This window comes from Lithobates pipiens, unplaced genomic scaffold (genome assembly GCF_037356315.1).
Source record: "Lithobates pipiens isolate NorthernLeopardFrog02 unplaced genomic scaffold, aLitPip1_a1.2 Scaffold_19, whole genome shotgun sequence".
NCBI lineage: Eukaryota > Metazoa > Chordata > Amphibia > Anura > Ranidae > Lithobates > Lithobates pipiens.
In genome coordinates this window covers 177,922,252-177,944,989 of record NW_027507764.1, presented here as the reverse complement: position 1 = coordinate 177,944,989, position 22,738 = coordinate 177,922,252, and the positions used below count along the sequence as shown (strand labels likewise).

General features: G+C 42.2%; 1 protein-coding gene across 1 annotated transcript in view; it reads left to right on the top strand.

Moving 5' to 3' along the window:
* The window catches only part of MRPL3 (mitochondrial ribosomal protein L3), a 159,235-nt gene that overhangs the window by 36,900 nt on the left and 99,597 nt on the right, over window positions 1-22,738 (top strand). Inside the window, exons 4-5 of the mRNA XM_077491510.1 lie at window positions 3,181-3,279; window positions 15,759-15,858. Of these exons, the coding sequence (XP_077347636.1) occupies window positions 3,181-3,279; window positions 15,759-15,858 (199 nt within the window). The remainder of the gene's footprint in view (window positions 1-3,180; window positions 3,280-15,758; window positions 15,859-22,738) is intronic.

Genomic DNA, 22,738 nt, shown 5'->3' with positions numbered 1-22,738 from the left:
CAATAAAAAAAAATAAAAAAAATGTCATTTAAAAAGAGCACCGGATCGCTGCGGGGGGGGGGGGGGGCCTTCTCCCGCCACCAATAAAAGTGATCTTGGGGCGAATCTGCCGCAAAGACCACTTTTATCTTGTAGCGGACCGCCCACTGAAAAGGAGGATACCGGAGTTATGGCAGCTAGCTGCTGCCATAACGATATCCTCCTTCAAAGTCATCCTGTAAAACAACAGTGGGCACTCCAGAAGTGGTTAAAGGATAATTTCTTTTCTCACTATTGCTCTTCTGCTGGCACGGTTGGACTACTGCAGGCAAGGTCAAACAAGGCAGACCAATTACTGAAAATTCTAGAAAGTGACATAACTAGCAATCCTCACTCAGACTGTGGTACTATCATAACCTCAGCATTCAGATATTACCAGTGTGATGTACAGGTACGATTATTAAAAAAAAAAAAAAAAAGTGCAATAACTAAGATTTTCCAGGAACTTTACAAGTGCTCAAATTAACTTGGATTATAGTTCTTTAAAAAAGAACAATACACATCCCCCGCTCCCATGGGTCATCTTGAACTTGTGCAGCTCAATGTACGTTCTAAAGAAGATTGTGTACAGGCAGGTAAGAAGGTTTTATTGTAGAAGATACATAGTACAGTAATACAGTGCATTTATTTTTTTTCATTTTGAGGCATAGTTCTGCTTTTGCATATTGTTGCAAGTAATTAAGTAAAAAGTAATTGTTTGGATTTCTTACAAATAATGAGCTGTATATTGCCTATACTAGCAAATGTTTGACACCGGTACCTGAGATTTAAAACTACTTCTATGCCTTGGCCCTTGTATGACTATATAACCTTTAAAAACATTTTTTTATATAATGTGTCATTTCTTCTTTTCTGGCAACGAGAAGTGGCAACATTATTATTGTTTTTTTATTTTTTTTATTTTTTTTGTAAGCTTTTTTTTTTTAATGACGCCTCAGAGCATTGTAAAGTACTACAGAATCTTTTTTTTTTTTTTTTAAAGGATAATACAGATACGCTAGTACTCTCAAAATCCATTTGTCCATATTATGCCTTAGGCAAAACTCTGGAATGTCTGGACTGTAGATGTAAGGGAGATAAAATGTGTACCAAGGAGTAGCATCTGCATAACTGTAGATTTAAGGGGGGGGGGGGGGGGGAGGGTACAGTAACTATGAGATGTATTAAAAGGTTTTAACCAGTCAAGAAGTTATACCTAGATCTAGAGACCAAATTTACAGCCGTGGCCAAAAGTTTTGAAAATTATACAAATATTAATTTTTACAAAGTTTGCTGCCTCGGTTTTTATGACGTCAATATACATATACTCCAGAATGTTATGAAGAGTGATCAAATGAATTGCAATTAATTGAAAAGTCCCTCTTTGCCATGAAAATTAACCCAATCCCAAGAAAAAAAAACCTTTCCACTGCATTTTAGCCCTGCCACAAAAGGACCAGCTGACATGGTGTCAGGGATGCTCTCGTTAATACATTTGTCAGTGTTGACAAGGCTGGAAATCACTCTGTAATGCTGATTAAAGCGGGAGTCCGCCGTATTTTTTTTTTTTTTTAAAGCCTGCAGCTGCTGACTTTTAAAATAATGACACTTACCCGCCCAGCTCGCCCGCGATGTCGGCACCCGAAGCCGATCTTTCGATCGTCTCTCGGGTGCTGCCGCCGCCATCTTGGGTATGGGAATCAGGAAGTGGAGCCTTTCAGCTTCATTTCCCGGTTCCCTACTGCGAATGCACAAGTCGCGCTGCGCAATAAGGATGGTCCCCGCTGTCTCTGGGATCCGTGTGTTTCCCAGCAGGCAGCGGGGGACCTTCGGAAAGGGGCGTTCCTTCTGCAGAATCTACGCCGGAAGTGGGTGCAGATACCTGTACTGTACAGGTACCTGCACCCCCCTCCCCCCTGAAAGGTGCCAATTGTGGCGCCGGAGGGGGGGAGGGTTCCAATGAGCGGAAGGTCCACTTTAGGGTGGACCTCCGCTTTAAGTTAGAATATGGAGGGTGGAGCTTAAAATCATTGTTCTTCCTCTGTTAACCATGGTTACCTGCAAGGAAACGCATGCAGTCATTGCTTTGCACAAAAAGGGATTCACCGGCAAGGATATTGCGGCTACTAAGATTGCACCCAAATCAGCCATTTATCAGATCATCAAGAACGTCAAGGAGAGAGATTTAGTTGTTATGAAAGCCTCAGGGCGCCCAAGAAAGTCCAGCAAGTGCCAGGACCGTCTCCTACAGTTGATTCAGCTGCAGGATCAGGTCACCTACAGGGCAGAGCTTGCTCAGAAATGGCAGCAGGCAGGTGTGAGTGCATCTGTACGCACATTGAGACAAAGACTTTTGGAGGATGGCCTGGTGTCAAGAAGGGCAGTAAAGATGCCACTTCTCTCCAGGAAAAAACATCAGGGACAGACTAATATTCTGCAAAAGGTACAGGGATTGGACTGCTGAGGACTGGGTTAAAGTTATTTTCTCTGATGAATAACCTTTTCAATTGTTTGGGACATCCAGAAATAACCTTGTCTGGAGAAGAAAAGGTGAGCGCTACCATCAGTCCTGTGTCATGCCAACAGTAAAGCATCCTGAGACCATTCATGTGTGGGGTTGCTTCTCAACCAAGGGAGTGGGCTCACTCACAATTTTAACTAAGAAAACAGCCATAAATAATGGTACAAAAACCTCATCTGAGAGCAACTTCTCCCAACCATCCAAGAACAGTTCGGTGATGAACAATGCCTTTTCCAGCATGATAGAGCACCTTGCCATAAGGCTGCCGCCAGTCAGGATGTGGCCCAGAAGTTGATTGACAGCATGTCAGGACAAATGGCCAAGGTCTTAAAAAAGAAGGGTCAACACTGTAAATATTGACTCTTTGCATAAACTTAATATAATTGTCAATAAAAGCCATTTGATTCTTATAAAATGCTTGTAATTATACTTCAGTGTGTCATAGTAACATCTAACAAAAAGAATCTAAAAAACATGGAAGCAGCAGACTGTGAAAATTAATATTTGTGTCATTCTCAAAACTTTTGGCCACGGCTGTAATTGGAGTAAAATAACATTTCTCTGTGTCTTGTCTACAATACTTACTGATAACAGTGAAGTACATCTCATCTTTGTGTGTTTTATTTATTTATTTTTTTCAGGTTCGAGACTGCCATGTGATTAAGTATACGCCAAAAGAAGAGGCTGGTGGTAGAAATGCCAGACTTACAGTTGGAGGGAAAAATGTATCCCCATTCTATGTAAGTCTAAACATGTGCGTTTTAGTTTTTATCACATGTCTATAAGTAGTCGCAGCCTTTGCTCAATACTTTGTTGTAGCACCTTTTGGCACCAATTACAGGCTCAAGTCTTTTAAGTATGATGCTACAAGCTTGACACACCTATTTGTGGGTAGTTTCTCCCATTCTGTGCAGGACTTCTCAAGCTTCATCAGGTTGGATGGGGAGCGTCGATGTACAGCCATTTTCAAATCTTTCCAGAGATGTTCAATCGGGTTCAAATTTGGGCTCTGGCTGGGCCACTCAAGGACATTCACAGAGTTGTCCCTTAGGCACTGCTTTATTATCTTGGCTGTGTGTTTAAGGTCGTTGGCCTGTTGGAAGATGAACCTCCGCCCCGATCTGAGGTTCAGAGCGCTGTGGACAGGGTTTTCATTAGGGCTGAAACAACTAATTGATTTTACAGACAACTAATCGATTATCAAATGAATCGAATGAATGCTATTTTCATAATCGATTAATCGGCCAGTAACATAATGGGGTTAAAATAAAACTAAAATGAGCCCTTTATAGTACAAAAAGAGCAAATAATCGCTACTGTAAATATTACTTTCACTTTTCTACTGTAAAAAAATGAACCCCTTACAGTAGTGATTATCTGCTTTTTGTTTTGTACTATAAAGGGCTAATTTTAGTTTTTTTAACCCCATTATGTTACTAAACGTCTTAGACCTGGTTCACATCTATGTGGTTTTTTTTTTTTCTTCCTTCTTTTTTTGCCACATCAGTGAGCACTTTCGAGAGACTTAAATCAACTCTACCTTTTTATCGTAGTCCCATCTCATTTCATCATCATTGTAGCATTATCTATTACATAAATGTGGGGTTTTTATTTTTTTTGCCCCTTGGGCTAAAAACAAGTGTTCTCACAATGTACATGTGTATACAAAATATTATCCTATGTTTCAACTGAGCATACCTACACCAGTTTATACAGTGGTGTGAAAAAGTGTTTGCCCCCTTCCTCATTTCCTGTTCCTTTGCATGTTTGTCACACTTAAGTGTTTCGGAACATCAAACCAATTTAAACAATAGTCAAGGACAACACAAGTAAACACAAAATGCAATTTGTAAATGAAGGTGTTTATTATTAAAGGTGAAAAAAATCCAAACCATCATGGCCCTGTGTGAAAAAGTGATTGCCCCCCTTGTTAAAACATACTATAACTGTGGTTGTCCACACCTGAGTTCAATTTCTCTAGCCACACCCAGGCCTGATTATTGCCACACCTGTTCACAATCAAGGCATCACTTAAATAGGAGCTGCTTGACACAGTAAGGTCCACCAGAAGATCCTTAAAAGCTACACATCATGCCGAGACCCAAAGAAATTCAGGAACAATTGAGAAAGAAAGTAATTGAGATCTATCAGTCTGGAAAGGGTTATAAAGCCATTTCCAAAGCTTTGGGAATCCAGCGAACCACAGTGAGAGCCATTATCCACAAATGGCGAAGACATGGAACAGTGGTGAACCTTCCCAGGAGTGGCCGGCCACCCAAAATTACCCCAAGAGCGCAGCGACGACTCATCCAAGAGGTCACAAAAGACCCCACAACAACGTCCAAGGAACTGCAGGCCTCACTTGCCTCAGTTAAGGTCAGTGTTCATGCCTCCACCATCAGGAAAAGACTGGGCAAAAATGGCCTGCATGGCAGAGTTCCAAGGAGAAAACCACTGCTGAGCAAAAAGAACATCAAAGCTCGTCTCAGTTTCTCCACAACACATCTTGATGATCCCCAAGACTTTTGGGACAACATTCTGTGGACCGATGAGACAAAAGTGGAACTCTTTGGAAGGTGTGTGTCCAAGTATATCTGGCGTAGAAGGAACACTGCATTTCATAAAAAGAACATTATACCAACAGTAAAATATGGTGGTGGTAGTGTGATGGTCTGGGGCTGTTTTGCTGCTTCAGGACCTGGAAGACTTGCCGTGATAAAAGGAACTATGAATTCTGCTGTCTACCAAGAGATCCTGAAGGAGAATGTCCGACCCTCTGTTCGTGTACTCAAGCTGAAACGAACTTGGGTTCTGCAGCAGGACAATGATCCTAAACACACCAGCAAGTCCACCACCGAATGGCTGAAGAAAAACAAAATGAAGACTTTGGAGTGGCCTAGCCAAAGTCCTGACCTGAATCCTATTGAGATGTTGTGGTATGACCTTAAAAAGGCCGTTCATGCTCGAAAACCCTCTAATGTAACTGAATTAGGACAATTCTGCAAAGATGAGTGGGCCAAAATTCCTCCAGGACGCTGTAAAAGCCTCATTGCACGTTATCGCAAACGCTTGGTTGCAGTTGTTGCTGCTAAGGGTGGCCCAACCAGTTATTAGGTTTAGGGGGCAATCACTTTTTCACACAGGGCCATGATGGTTTGGATTTTTTTTCACCTTTAATAATAAACACCTTCATTTACAAATTGCATTTTGTGTTTACTTGTGTTGTCCTTGACTATTGTTTAAATTGGTTTGATGTTCCGAAACACTTAAGTGTGACAAACATGCAAAGGAACAGGAAATGAGGAAGGGGGCAAACACTTTTTCACACCACTGTATCTAACACCTCTTTTTTTCATCTTTAGTTCCTGAGACGTACAAATTTTGCCTTTATTAACCCTTTCATGACTAAGCCTATTTTTGGCATTTGGTGTTTACAAGTTAAAATCCATATTTTTTGCTAGACAATTACTTGGAACCCCCAAACATATATATTTTTTTAGCAGAGACTCTAGAGAAAAAAACGGCGATTGTTGCAATATTTTACGTCACACGGTATTTGCGCAGTGGTGTTATAAGCGCAACTTTTTGGGAAAAGGGACACTTTCATGAATTTTAAAAAACGAAACAGTAAAATTAGCCCAATTTTTTGCATAATGTGAAAGATAATGTTACGCCCAGTAAATAGATACCAAATATGTCACACTTTATAATTGCACGCACTCGTGGAATGACGACAAAGTATGGTACCAAAAAATCTCAATAGGCGACGCTTTAATTTTTTTTTACGGTTACCAGGTTAGCGTTACAGAGGAGGTCTAGAATTATTGCTCTCGCTCTGATGATCGCGGCGATACCTCACATGCGAGATTTGAACACCGTTTGCATGTGCGGGTGCGATTTCCTTCTACGTTTTCTTAGCTTCGCGAGCTTGCGGGGACGGTGGGCGCTTACAATTTTTTTTATATATATTTATTTTAAAATGAATAAATTGTTTAAAAAAATAAAAATAATTGATCACTTTTATTGCTGTCACAAGGAATGTAAACATCCCTTGTGACAGTAATAGGTGGTGACAGGTACTCTCTATGGAGGGATCGGGGGTCTGAAAGACCCCCGATCCCTCCTTTACATTTCAATGTATTCAGATCACCGAAAAGGGCGATTCTGAATAGTGTATATTTTTTTTAAAACTGGCGCCATTGGCAGCCGAGTAAACAGGAAGTGACGTCATGACGTCGCTTCCGTGTTCACTATTAGGAGACTGTAATGAAGCCGCTTAATGCTTCATTTCAGTCCCTGCCCAGCAGTCAGAAGTGGCGGATCGTGAATCGGTGCTCCCGATTGAGCGGGAGCACCGTTAACACCGTCGGAAGGGGGGGGGGGAGCCCCCTCCCGCTCCTCCGGCATAACAGCAGAGTGGCTTTTAGCCGCATTGGTTGTTATGGCTGGATAGCCAATCGTCCGCTATAAAAAAACAACTGTACCGGGATGATGGCTGCAGGTGCGGGCATCATCCCGGTATAACCCCCGGAAGCTGAGTATGCACATCTGCGTATGCTCAGCGGGAAGGGGTTAATAATATCTTTTAATTGTGCATACTTATTCTTAAACACATCTATGTGTTTATTGGTGCTTTTTTCAGGAATGCACTACAGTTCATTTACATGGTTTCCTATGGCACACGTTCACATCTGAAAGGTTCAGGGACTTTTAACGCAAAATGGTGCTTTACTGGTTCAATGTACTTCAAAGAAGAAGCTGCAGAAAAGCATGTAATGCGTTTTTGCAGCAATTTGCCTAAAGAAAAGCAAATTGCAGTATAATCATGTGCGCAAAAATCAAAACATACAGCAAAAAGCACGGCAGAAACAGATCAAAAGAAAACTGCATAGGTGTGCACCAAGCCTTATGTTTGTCACACAGATCCATTTTCAGATGAGAATATTCAGACGAAAAATCTTTGTACATTCGCTGAATGAAAGAATTTTGTTTGAAATTTTGTTTGAAAACATGAGCTCAATTTTGAGTATCATGGCAAAAGCTGTGAATACTTATGTACATGTGATTTATTTTATTTTTTTTAAAAGATTTCAAACAAACTTCTTTCACGTTGTCATTGAATCCATTGCGGAATAAGGCTGTAACATAACAAAATGTGGAAAAAGTGAAGCGATGTGAATACTTTCAGGATGCACTGTACAGTGAATATAAAAAGTCTACACACCCCTGTTAAAATGTCAGGGTTCTGTGATGTAAAACAATGAGCCAAAGATGAATAATCTCAGAACTTTTTCCACCCTTAATGTGACCGATAAACTGTACAAAACCAACTGAAATCTTTGAGGAAGGGGGGGGGGGTAAAAATAAAAAACAAAAATAATTAGGTTGCATAAGTGTGCACACCCTCTTATAACTGGGGATGTAGCTGTGTTTAGAGTTAGGCAATCACATTCAAACTCATGGTAAATAGGAGTCAGTACACACCTGTCATCATTTAAAGCAGGGGTTGACAAATTTGCTTTGAATTAAGGAGCCAGTTTCTTTTTTTTTTTTTTTTTTTTTAAGAGTGGTATGGATTGTCAGCTCCCGGGATAAGGCCAGCCATTTTCACCCCCTATCCCTAACTCACAACGGAGCACCCAGTCAATAACTCCAATGTTAAGCTGTTACATCAGGGTTATGGGCGGACCAGAAAGAGTAAGGCTGGCAAAAGATGGAACTGGTTGGCTTAGGCAGGTGGCACTGGCAGGTGGCACTGGTTTGGGACTGACAGATGGTACTGGTTGCCACTGGCAGGCACGTGGAACTGCCAGATGGCACTGGCAGGTGACATTGATTGACACTGGCAGGTGGCGCTGGCACGTATCACTGATTAGCACTGGCAGGAGATTGGCAGGTGGCACTGGTTTGGAACTGGCAGGGGGTCCTTGTTGGCGGTGGCACTAGTTGTCACTGGCAGGTGACACTGGTTGGCGTTAGCAGGTGGCACTGGTTGGCGGTGGCACTGGTTGGCACTGGCAGGTGGCACTGATTGGCGGTGGTACTGGTTGGTGGTGGCACACGGCACTGGCAGGTGGCACTGATTGGCAGGGACACTGGATGGCACTAGCAGGTGGCACTGATTGGCGGTGGCACTGGTGGGTAGCAGGGGGCACTGGCAGGTGGCACTAATTGGTGGTGGCACTGGTTGGTGGTGGCAGGTGGCACTGGTTGGCACTGGCAGGTGGCACTGATTGGCGGTGGCACTGGTTGGCGGTGGCACACGGCACTGGCAGGTGGCACTGATTGGCAGGGACACTGGATGGCACTAGCAGGTGGCACTGATTGGCGGTGGCACTGGTTGGTAGCAGGGGGCACTGGCAGGTGGCACTAATTGCTGGTGGCACTGGTTGGTGGTGGCAGGTGGCACTGGTTGGTGGTTGCGGGTGGCATTGATTGGCAGTGGCATTGGTTGGTGGTGGCAGGTGACGCTGGTTGGCACTGACATGTGCCACTGGTTGGTGGCGGCAGATGCCACTGGTTGGTGGCAGGTGGCACTGATTGGCAGTGGCACTGGTTGGCGGTGACACTGGCAGGTGGCACTGATTGGCAGTGGCACTGGCAGGTGGTAGCAGGTGGCACTGATTGGTAGTGGCAGGTGGCACTCGTAGTGGCAGGTGACACTGATTGGCAGGTGGCACTGGTAGACGGTTGCAGGTGGCATTGATTGGCAGTGGCACTGGTTGGCACTGATTAGCGGTGGCAGGTGGCACTGATCGGCACTGGCAGGTGGTGGCAGGTGGCACTGATTGGGGATGGCATTCGGCGGTGGCACTGCTTGGCACTGGCAGGTGGCACTGATTGGCAGAGACACTACGCATTGGCAGGTGGAACTGGCAGGTGGCACTGGCAGGTGGCGCTGGTTGGCGGTGGCTCTGGCAGGTGGCACACTGAGCACTCTGTTACTGAAAAGTAACAGAGGAGCTGTCAGAATTGAGCTTAATGTTGAGGGTGGGCGCGACCCAGCCTGGGTGTGAAACTGACAAGTAACAGAGAGGCAGATCTGTCAGATTTGAGCTTAATGTCAGGGTGGGTGGGGTCCGGCCGCGGTGGGCAGGACTCAGCAGCTATCAAACATCAGCCAACGATTGGGCTGCTTAAGAAAAGAGGCGGGCCACATACAAGTAGCGGCCCGCCCAGATCCCATTGGCTGGTGTTTGATAGCTGCTGGATCCCGCCCTCTCCGGCCGGGTCCCGCCCACCCCGACATCAAGCTGAAATCTGACAGATCCTCCTCTCTCCTCTCTCAGTTGATTAGCGCTTGATGCTTGCCAGAGTCGCTGAGTGTGGAGGAGGGAGGAGGACAGCAGTCAGTGTTAATGCGCTGCATGTCTGGGGCATCAATGGTGAGTGGGCTGGTGGCAGCGTAGGCGCCAGGTTTCGTTTTCTGGTCGCATTGGCGACCTGGTGCCTAGGGTTTGTCGAGCCATGATTTAAAGTGCCTCTGATTAACCCCAAATAAAGTTCAGCTGTTCTAGTAGGTCTTTCCTGATATTTTTCTTTGTCACATCCTGCAGCAAAAGCCATGGTCTGGTCACTCTCTGCTCTCCCCCACCCTCTGAGTCCTGGCAGTTAAGAATCTGATCAAATCAGAGGATAAAAGACCAAGAGAGGGGTAGCAGAGAGGACTTGCATGCAGACGAGGAGGATTATGAGAATGGTAGTCCTTACCGGAGCACTGCAACATGTATGTCTATGAAGGTTAATGTCTGCTGGACTTAGTCTGAGCCTGTCTGTTTGCACCAGAGTGAGGACAGACCTGCTGCTAGAGCTTGTGAAGTATGACCCATGTAATGTCCCCTGTCCCATGTAATGTGCCCAGTAATGTGCCCTGCCCCATGCAATGTGCCCTGCCCCATGCAATGTGCCCTGTCATGTGCTCTGCCCCATGCAATGTGCCTTGTCATGTGCCCTGGCCCATGTAATGTGCCCTGTCCCATGTAATGTGCCCTGTCATGGGCCCTGCCCCATGCAATGTGCCCTGCCCCATGCAATGTCCCCTGTCATGTCCCCTGTCCCATGTAATGTCCCCTGTAATGTGCTCTGAATGGATCGGCTCTGCAGGAAAAGAAAGCACGAGTTTCACGTTAAATAAGTACGTTTTAATATTTATTCTTTTATTTAATGCTATTTCTACAAATATGTTTTGTTATTAACAGCTCGCTGATCATACCAATGTTCCGTGGGCTGTAGATGTAAACATTATTTCAGGGGTTCCTTGAGATCTCAAACTTTTTGCCAGGGGTTCCTCCAAGGTAAAAAGGTTGAGAAACACTTATTTAAAGTATTGCACTTTCATAGGATAAAAGAAGCCCAACATATTGATATAGCTTTTGTTTTAAACCAAAAAAGATGACCAATAAGATGGCCGCAGTCTATTCCGGTACGTGACAATGTCCTACATTGTGGCTCCACCCAACTGTTTCACCATCATAAGATGTCGTCGGGGGCGTCATAAGACAAAACGCCAATCCCAATCACTGATATCTACTGCGGTTGTTGACCGCTTTCTTTGTAGTGGTCATGGGTATCTGGTAAGCGGCTATGTGTGGTCAATGAGGATTTTTCTGGTTTGTTTGACATCACTCATCACTTGAGTCCTTATGAGGATAATGAATGAACTCCTCAAGCTTTTTCTTGGTGTTTGCACTTTTAACCCACGTTTTTGTAGCGGTTAATTCACACTGTTTTTGTATGAGTTGGTAGAGTTTATATTGGACAAGCCAGGAGTTCCATTATTGGTTGTAGGGGACTTTAATATTGACCAGACTTTGGACAGGTTCCCCGAGAGGATACAACGGGGAGGTATAGTAGATGGTCGACTATCCCAGTTCATGGAAGAGGTGGGCCTGAAAGACATTTGGAGTCTACAGAACCCAGAAACTCTGAGTTTCTCCTGTTTTTCCAGGTCACACTCCACTTTATCAAGGATTGATCTGATACTGGGGAACAATGAGGCGATTACGATGGTGAGCGGTCTGAAATATATGCCAAGAGGCCTCTCGGACCACTCCCCAAGGATAGCCTCATTGGAAATAGGGGAGGGAGAATACCTTCGGGAGTGGAAAATTAGTCCCTCCTGGCTGGAACTCATGGGAGATTCACAGGAGGTTTTGATTGCACTTAGAGAATGTGTATAGATTTGAATACTGGCACAGCTCCACAGGGCGTAGTGTGGGATACACTGAAAGCTTTCCCTAGAGGACTTCTGATCCAGCAAATATCGAAAATCAAGAAACAGCCTAAGGATAGGGAACAACGGGCATCAGAAAGAGTGACATATACGGAAGAACAATATGTCAATGATTTGACACCAGGCAACCTGGGAGTTTGGTTGGAGGCGCAGCAGATTTACCAGTTGATAATGCTAAGCAAAGCTGAGAACAAATTTATCTTTCAAAAACAAATAGCCTTCGGTGAGGGGGAAAGTATAGGCCGAATGCTGGCTCATTTAGCTAGAACGAATTCCCCATCCTCAGTTGTGCCAATGATCACCATAAGGGAGGGCAGGACATCTACATATACACCGGAAATAGTAGATAGGTTTAGAGATTATTATACAGATCTATATAGCTCTGGAAAGGAGTAGATGGGGGAAATAATGGATGGTTTCTTTGATGATCTGACCATCCCTTGTCTCTCCGGGGAGGATAGGGCTGTATTGGACAGCCCGATAACGCTAGTGGAGATCCAATGGATCGTGCAGGAAATGTTAGGACAGAAGTCCCCAGGCCCAGATGGTTTGCCCGTTGAGATTTATCGTCGCTATGGAGGGGTGCTACTTCCTGAACTGTTGAAGGTTCTTAATTGGGGCGGCAATGAAAGGTGAACTTCCGCGTTCTATGACAGAATCTACCATAATAGTGATTCCTAAAGAAAACAAAGATTTGCTTGACCCCTCTTCATATAGACCCATTTCCTTATTGAACTCAGATATAAAGATCTTAGCAAAGGTCTTGGTGGCCAGACTAAATAGAGTTATAGAGAAACTTGTTCACCCTGATCAATCAGGATTTATTCCTGGTAGGTCTACCAGTATAAATATACGATGGGTTTATTTAAATCTTTAAGTATCCTCTGATGAAGATGGTCATAGAGCTATACTCTCGGACGCCGCCAAGGCCTTTGATACCCTGGAGTGAGGATATCTCTGGAGGGTTCTGAGAGAATTTCAGATTGGCCGACCTTCATTAAATGGGTGAAGCTTATATATGCTTCACCAGAAGCAAGGGTAAGAGTGAATAATGAACATTCTGCCAGGTTTCGATTGCGTAGGGGGACGAGACAGGGGTGTCCTTTGTCCCCCTCTTCTCTTCGCCCTCGCGATCAAACCCCTGGCTGTATCTCTTAGGTTTTCCTTAGGGATTAAAGGTTATAAAAGAGGGGTGGAGGAAGAAAAGGTATTACTGTTCGCGGACGATCTCCTTATACACTTAGGGGATGTACAACAATCATTGAAGGAGACTGTGTACAATTAGTAACTTTGGTTGGTTTTCTGGTCTCAGGATGAACTGGGAAAAATCCATCTCATTACCAGTAGACCCGCTAGATTGACCCTAGTCAATATATAGCTGATAATTTGGAACCACTATTAATTAAATTTAAGGGAAAAGTCAAAATCTGGAAAAAAACTCCCTCTATCCATGGCAGGTCATTGCAATTTAATTAAAATTATATTTTTACCATAACTTTTATATGTTTTGCATAACTCGCCGGTTTGGATCCACAAGAAATGGTTCTAATAAGATAGATACCATTTTCAGGAAATTAATTTGGAAAGGGAGATCAGCACGTATTAGTTTAAGTACTTTACAACTCCCAATTAAGGAAGGAGGAGTTGCTCTTCCACATCACGTTCGTTATTTTCTAGCGGCACAGCTTCAACATATGAGTGGTTGCCAGCCGGAGGGGGGAAGAGAAGAAAATGGGACTCTTACAGAGTTTTTTACATACAGTAATTCGGTGGTAGAGGCTGTGGAATCAGGGACCCATTTACCGGACTCTCCACTCTTGACTTAATGACAAGAGTGTGGGAAGTGACAAAGGGAATTTTGGACTATAGGGGATTCACAGAATACTCCCCCCTATGGGAAAACAACAAGTTGGTAGAGCTGCAAACAAATGGGGCCAATTAGGGAATGGGAAAGACTGGGTATAAAGTATATTTATCAGCTATTCCAAAATGGAAAGTTCAAGTCTTTTCAAGAACTAAGGGAAGATTTTGCAATTTTTGAAAGAGATCCTCTTTTAGATATCTACAAATTAGACATGCAATGGCAGAAAAATTTAGAGAGAAGACAATAGAATGGTGTACTATTCTGTTTTTACAACACATTTTTAGAGCCAAATCATTGAAAGGCCTAATCTCCAAAACCTACCCACATCTACATAAAGGGAGTCGGAAGGAAATAAAGAAAGGATCGCATAGGCAGAAATGGGAAAAGGACGTGGGAAATATATCAGAACTACAATGGGCAAGGATCCTTGAATTGGCAACGTGGGTTTCTCTATCCCCGCAAAAACTGTTTAGGTTTGGTAGAAGACATGACGCTAAATGTCCAAGATGTGGTAAGACAGAGGGAGATTTAATCCATATGATTTGGCGATGTCCCAAGCTATTTCGATACTGGAGGGAAGTAGTAGATAATATAGTTTAGGTGTTTGAGGTATCCATCGATATGGACCCCATGGTATGTATACTGGGGTGGGTAGAGGGAGAGGGTAACCCAAAAGATATCAACGTAGCAATTTTGAGATGCCTCTTGCAGGCTAGGAAACTTATAGCCCAGAAGTGGCAATCTTCTTCCCTCTTAGTAGGGAATGGGAACAAAATATGAGTGTGATTATTCTTAAAGAAAGGACATCATATATTAGACAAGAAATTCAATAAGATTTGGAAAAGGTGGGGTTAGAAAAAAAAGGGGGGAAAATAGCAATATATAAAAGCAAAAGGGCTGTTAAATTAAAGGAGAATAGTAAAGAATGAATGTGAGGGAGAGTGGTGTAGAGAGAAAAAGGGTTAGGTAATATGTAAATATGTGAGATGAGGGATTATTGGAATAGAAAGGGTAGAGGGTAAAGATTGGGATATAGAGTTATTTGAAGTTGCATAATCTCCCTCCTTTTTGTAGGGTTCTCTTTGTTTTCTCCCTATGTGATATATAATTTTTTATATATATATATATATATATATATATATAAATGTATTTATTTTTGTCGTTTTCCTATCTTAAAACACAAGTGAATGAAAGAATGGATTGTTTTGTAATTGTGAAAAAGAAACCTAATAAAAATATAAAGAAAAAAAAAATTCACACTGTTTAAGTTCTTTGTAAAATAGCATGGCACTTTTACAGTTTTTATAATATTATTGTTTTTACTATTTTGTCGCCATGTTTGCTTCCGCAATGTAATTGCTCCATAAATGTTTTTTGACGTCATTTATTAGACATTTTGCAAAGGAAAAATAATGAGGCTGTTCAAGTGTTCAAATTCATTTTCTAACCTGCACTGAAAATCTACAACTAGGTATAGCTAGAATTTAATTTGTTGCTATGGGAAATGGCTTATGTTTTCTTGGCTTTCAGTTTTATAAACAAGTTCTATTATGTCTTAAAATGGTCTTGCAGAAATAAAATGGGATTTTCTTTTTTGTGACCTCACCTAATAAATGGGATTATCCAAGTGTGACTTTACAGACGGCCCACTAAATTGCTTTCTGTAAGATTAGGATTGCTCTGCTTCCAATTCCGGATACATGGGCTCAATAACTCACTGTGGAAGTTTAGCATAGTACTAAACCCTCAATAGAACAATATATATTTTGCATGTAAAGTAATTGGCTATATTCATAATGTGAACATTTTAACTTAGGGGTGTACTTACTTTTGTTGCCAGTGGTTTAGACATTAATGGCTGTGTTGAGATATTTTGAGTGGACAGCAAATTTACATTGTTATACAAGCTGTACACTCACTACTTTACATTGTAACAAAGTACCATTTCTTCAGTGTTGTCACACGGAAAGATATAAAAAAAAAATCAAAAAAATGTGAGGGGTGCACTCACTTTTGTGAGATACTGTAAGTGTCAGTACCTACTGTATATTGGGTTGCCATATGCACACTCAGTGCTCCACATTGTTGAACTTCCCACTCAGTTGTTTTTTTTTATCTTGCAGAAACCAGAAAGTTTTATGGAGTTCTACAGGGAAGCTGCGGTACCACCAAAGCAGAAAATCAGTGAATTCAAGGTTTCGGACAATGCCATACTAAAGCCAGGTATTATCCAACTTACTGCCGTTTTCATCTTGAAAATTACTTTTTACCCTCAACTAGGAATGCTTTTGTGATTTCAGATACAGATAGGTTCAGATAACCTAAATACAGTCTTATCTAAAATCGATTTTGTTGACACTTTTGGATTCATGTATTAACCACTTCAGGCCCGGAAGGTTTCACCCCCTTCATGACCAGAGCACTTTTTGCAATTTGGCACTGCGCTGCTTTAACTGGTTATTGCGTGGTCATGCAATGCTGTACACAAAATTTGCTCCTTTTTTTTCCCCACAAATAGAGCTTTATTTTGGTGATATTTTCGATCACCTCTGGGATTTTTTTTTTTTGTGATGGCGAAAAAAGACCCACAGTTTTGAAACAATTTATCATTTCAACTTTATTTTAAAAAATCCAATAAACTCAATACATTTAGGCCAACATTTATTCAGTCACATGTCTTGGGTAAAAAAAAAACCTTAAGTGTAGTATATTTTTGAATTTGTGCAAAAGTTATAGTGTCTACAAACTATGGTACATTTTCTGGAATTTACACAGCTTTTAATTTATGACTGCCTATCTAATTTCTTGAGGTGCTAACATGGCAGGGCAGTACAAACCCCCCAAATGACCCTATTTTGGAAAGTAGATACCCCAAGGAAATTGCTGAGAGGCATGTTGAGCCCATTGAATGTTTTAATTTTTTTGTCACCGGTGATTGAAAATTGAGATTTAAAAAAAAAATTTTTTTACACAAAGTTGTCACTGAAATTATATATTGCTCACACATGCCATGGGGTATATGTGAAATTATACCCCAAAATACATGCTGCTGCTTCACCCGAGTATGGGGATACCACATGTGGAACTTTTTGGGAGCCTAGCTGAGTACAGGACCCTGAAAACCAATCACCACATTCAGGCTTTCTAGGTGTAAAATGGTGATTTTACTCCTCACTACCTACCACCGTTTCGGAGGGCATAAAAAGGCCAATATAGCACAACCCCCCCCCCCACCCATTACTCTTTTTCAGAAAGTAGACACCTCAAGCAATTTGCTGTGAGGCATGTTGAGTATTTTTCAGTTCTCGCTTTTTATCACAAAGTTTTGAAAATGTAAAAAAGAAATTTTCCTTTTCTTTCCTAATTTTCCAGCTGCAAAATACTCCCCATGCCTCTTAGCAAATACCTTGGGGTATCTACTTTCCGAAAAGGGGTAATTTGGGGGAGTTTTGTGCTGTCTTGGCATTTTATGGCCTCCGAAACTGTCATAGGTAGTGATGTGTGAAATCAACAATTTACGCCTTTTGGAAGCCTGAAAGCGGTGGGTTTTCAGTGCCCTGTATGCGGCTAGACTGCCAAAAAGTCTCACTTGTGGTATTCCCATACTCGGGAGAAGCATCAGAATGTATTTTTGGGTGTAATTTCACATATACCCATGGTATGTTTGAGCAATATATCATTGAAGTGACAACTTGGTGTAAAAAAAAAAAAAATATATTGTAATTATCCCGAAACTTGTAGCAAAATCTAAAATATTCCATGTACCTCTCAGCAAATAGCTTGTGTCTGCTTTCCGAAATGGGGTAATTTGGGGGGTTTGAACTGTCCTGGCATTTTATGCCCAACATTATAAGCGTATGCCACACCTCACCCACTCTTCTAACCACTTGAACCACCAAGTCCTTTCTGACACTTTGCATGAAAAAATGTATTTATTTTTGTTAGAAAATTACTTTGAACCCCCAAACATTATATATGTGTTTTTTTTAAAGCCGGGGCGCTACAGATTAAAATGATAGGTGTTGCAATATCTTTTTTGGGATTTTAATGAACAAAAACACACTATATTGCCAAATGTTTGGTTAAAAAAAAAAATGATCTCATGTTGAGTACATAGATACCAGACATGCTTTAAAATTATGCACACCCATGCAGCGGTGACAAACTACATACATTTTTACAAGCCTTTACAGGTTACCACTTTAAATTTACAGAGGAGGTCTACTGCTAGAATTACTGCCCTAAATCTGACGTTCACAGTGATACCTCACATGCAGGATGCAATTGCTGTTTACATATAGTCATGGCCGAAATTGTTGGCACCCCAGAAATTTTTCCAGAAAATCAAAACAAAAAAAGGAGGAAAAAAGCAAATTGGACATAATGTCACACAAAATTCCAAAAATGGGCTGGTCAAAATTCTTGCCACCCTTTCAAAATTGTGAATAAATAAGATTGTTTCAAGCATGTGATGCTACTTTAAAGAGGGATTCCGCCAAAAAAAAAAAATTAAAAGCCAGCAGCTATAAATACTACAGCTGCTGACTTTTAATAAATGGACACTCACCTGTCCCGGGTTCCAGTGATGCCGGTAGCCGAGGCCGATCGACCGATCGGGCCTCGGCTGCTGCCGCCGCCATTCTAGGTGAGGGAATCAGGAAGTGAAGCGATTCGGCTTCACTTCCCGGTTCCCTACTGCGCATGCGCGAGTTGCGCCGCGCAATAGGAAATCTCCGCGCTGTCACTGGGACCCGTGTGTGTCCCAGCAGACAGCGCGGCAGGGCAGAAAATGGCGTAGACTCCCGTGGGAGTCTATGCCCGGAAATGGGTGAAAATACCTGTCTTTGACAGGTATCTCCACCCCCCTCCCCCCTGAAAGGTGTCAATTGTGACACCGGAGGGGGGGGGGTTCCGATCAGCGGAGGTTCCACTTTAGGGTGGAATCCCGCTTTAAACTCACCTGGGGGAAGTAACAGGTGTGGGCAATATAAAAATCACACCTGAAAGCAGATAAAAAGGAGAGAAGTTCATGGACAACAGAAAGAGGAGAAGAGAACTCTTTGAGGACTTGAGAACCAAAATTGTGGAAAAATATCAAGAATCTCAAGGTTACAAGTCCATCTCCAGAGATCTAGATTGGCCTTTGTCCACAGTGCGCAACATAATCAAGAAGTTTACAACCCATGGCACTGTAGCTAATCTCTCTGGGCGTGGACGGAAGAGAAAAATTGATGAAAGGTTGCAATGCAGGATAGTCCATATGGTGGATAAGCAGCCCTAAACAAGTTTCAAAGAAATTCAAGCTGTCCTGTAGGCTTAGGGAGCAGCAGTGTCAGCGCGAACTATCCGTCAACATTTAAATGAAATGAAACCCTATGGCAGGAGACCCAGGAGGACTGCTGATACAGAGACATAAAGCAAGACTACAGTTTGCCAAAATGTACTTGAGTAAGCCAAAATCCTTCTGGGAAAAATGCCTTGTGGACAGATGAGACCAAGGTAGAGCTTTTTGGTAAAGCATATTTATTCTACTGTTTACCGAAAACCGAATGAGGCCTACAAAGAAAAGAACACAGTACCCACAGTGAAATATGATGGAAGTTCAATGATGTTTTGGAGTTGTTTTGCTGCCTCTGGCACTGGTTGCCTTGAATGTGTGCAAGGCATCATGAAATCTGAGGATTACCAAAGGATTTTGGGTCGCACTGTAGAGCCCAGTGTCCGAAAGCTGGGTTTGTGTCTTGGGTCTTCCAGCAGGACAATGACCCCAAACATAAGTCAAAAAGCACCCAGAAATGGATGGCAACAAAACGCTGGAGAGTTCTAAAGTGGCCAGCAATGAGTCCAGATCTAAATCCCATTGAACACCTGTAGAGAGATCTTAAAATTTCTGTTGGGAAAAGGCGCCCTTCCAATAAGAGAAACCTGGAGCAGTTTGCAAAGGAAGAGTGGTACAAAATTCCGGATGAGAGGTGTAAGAAGCTTATTGATGGTTATAGGAAGTAACTGATTTCAGTTATTGTTTCCAAAGGATGTGCAACCAAATATTAAGTTAAGGGTGCAAAGAATTTTGACCAGGGCATTTTTTTGTGTGACATGTCCAATTTGCTTTTTTTCCTCCCTTTTTTTTGTTTTGTTCCAATACACACAAGGAATAAACGTGTATAGCAAAATATGTGTTACTGCAATACTTTTCTGTGAGAAATACTTGATTTTCTGGAAAAAAATTCTGAGCCATGACTGTATGACACATGACCAATACATGCATTTGCCTTTGCGCGTGAACACGGCGGGGGGGGGGGTGCTTTCATTTTTATTTATTTTTTGTTATCGTTTATTTTCCTTTTTTTTTTTTTTTTTTTCTTTTTTTTTTTACACTGTTCCTTTAATTTATTTGCATTTTTTTTTTTTGCATTTTTATTGCTATCACAGGGAATGTAAATACCCCCTATGGTAGCAATAGGTAGTGGCAGATACGCTTGTTATTTATTTTTTACTTTGGGGTCTATTAGATTCTAAGATTGGTGTGATAAGATGCTTTCCCAATGGCACTGTTTATATCTGCAAAACCGAAGTCATGATATGCTCATAGCTTTTGGTTTCTTAGGCCATAGAGATGATTGGAGCTCTATGGTCAGTTGGCGTAACCACTGGCTGCATTCAGGGGTTCCCCGGTGGTGATCACTGGTCCTTGTTGGGCATATATTGTAATGTTTTTTTTCATGCAGCCTGTGGGTTAAATGAATAAAGAACAACAGATTCCTCCATTCACATTGATTAATCAGTGGGATGCCCACCATTAGAATACCACCTTGCATCCACCTACTCTCTGCCAAGGAAAGTAAATAAAAATATATGCCAAAGCATAGGGGCGATGTGCCCCTATGTCCTCTCCTGCGCCTATGCTTCGGCATACATGCTCTTTTTTTTTAACTGTGGTGGTGAAATCACCTCCTACAGCGCTGAAATCGCTGATTTGCATAGCGTGAGAGCAAACCCTGTTGCTGTCAAAATAAACAAATCTGTGCTGCAGCTGAATGGCGTACCTGCAAAGCAAACAATGGTTAACAATAAAACAGTAACAGTACAGTAAAACAGAATGACATACCTGCAAAGCAAACACAATAAAACATTACAGTATAGCATAAAATACAGTAAGACAGTCAAATAATAAAACCAACTATTTTTGGATATATATATGTGTGTGTGTGTGTGTGTGTGTGTGTGTGTGTGTATATATATATATATATATATATATATATATATATATATATATATATATATATATATATATATATATATATATATATATATAATATAATTATTACTTTTTTATTTTATTTTTTTTACACTTTTATTTGTAACTGTAAAGGTTCCCGGGTTAGGGTCTCTCAAAATGTCTGTCCATCTGTGAAAAGTGTGGCCTAGGACTGTGCCATGCTGTACCCTATGCTAATACTCCGATTAGTATTGGGCGATGGAAACAGTCTTCGCTGCAGAGACAGGTTGGTCAGAACAGGAGGGACAGTAATAGCAGGTGTCACGCCTATGTCCACATTTTTTACAGACCCAACCACATCTTCTTTGTGTAGGGGTACCAGGGACGAGATCCGGAGAATGCCTCTCATGCCGCGGGCTCACTGCATTTGGATTGGGAAATTGGGCCACAGCACCTTCTGGATACAGAAGGGCTGTGATTTCTTCCTGGAATTTTATGAAGGATCCAGTTCATCCAGAAGCCGTTGAACAGAGCCAATTGGAATAGGTATACAGACACTTTTTTTGTACCAGCGTCTGACCTTACAGGCAATTAAATACAGTGCCTTCATCTGGTCATCTGGCCCTCCCATTTTAAGGTTGTATTTGTGGACACAGAGGGGCTTCCCAACAACACTAGTCACCGTAGTAATTTGGACTGACTTGTCTGCATGAATGGAAGACAGAACGAACTGCAAGCAATTCATTGGATCTCATGCAGCCCCCCTCCCCCATTTAAGTTGAGTATCTACAAGCCGTTGGGGGAAGCCCCGGCGATTAGATCGCAAGCTGGCAGATGAGACAATTCCTAATTAAAGGTGGTGTCTAAAAAGTTGCATGCTTGTATAAATGGTACCCCTTTCCAAACAAGGGTGACCCCGTACCCAAACAATCTTGCTGCTGCTCCCTATATAGTCTGGGCAGTCACGAGGCTCCACGCTTCTATCTTTTCGATCATAAACCAGGAAACTATATGTATAGCTTGTTGCCATGTCACAGAGCATGAACGCCCATGCAATAGGATTCTGGTGCGGACCAAAAAGGGTCTTGCACAGCTTTGGTCCGAATGTGATGCAAATTCAGCCATAAAATCTGTATGGCTGAATTTGCATCGCACAGACATTGCATGTGATTTGCACAGCATGTGTGGTGCGAATCACATGCGATGTCTGACATCACAACAGTGTGAACCCAGCCTGAAACTCCATGCACCGATCTCTCCGAAAGTTTGATTTAACTGCCTTGATGAGATCCCAGTGATATGATCTGAGGTTCTGTGGAGCCAAAGCATATACAAAAATGCATTGTGACCTTAAATGAAGGTCATTGGAATCCGGTAACTCCCCACTCCTCACGCACTGGGGTGACTCATAGAGCGGCTCTAACAACTGGAATTCAGACGTTTTCCCTTGGAATGCACCTCTTTATCTGTTATATACACAAGAAATCACTATTGACAGCTTTTGGTTTTTATTGTGGGACTTTGCATATTCTTGTTTACGCATTTTGTTTGTATTTAAAGTGTTACTAAACCCAGGACCCTCCATTCACTATTCAAACATGGAAATGCAATTATGTTTGTAAATATAAACTTCTAAATACCTTTTCTCATCAGCAGTTAGAGCAGTCTTGTGACTTCTATCAGTGTCCAGCAGAGCACTAGTTAAAACTTGTAGGAGGAGATTTCATTCTCCCCTGACTGTCCTATGAGGCTGCAGGACCCCTAACTCCCTTTCTGGTTAGTGCTGATTAGCCCTGTGCTGATCACATTCACTCTTACAAGAAAAAAAATAAAACTGATTGGATGATTGGAGAAGACAGGAGCAAACAGCATTTTTACACAATG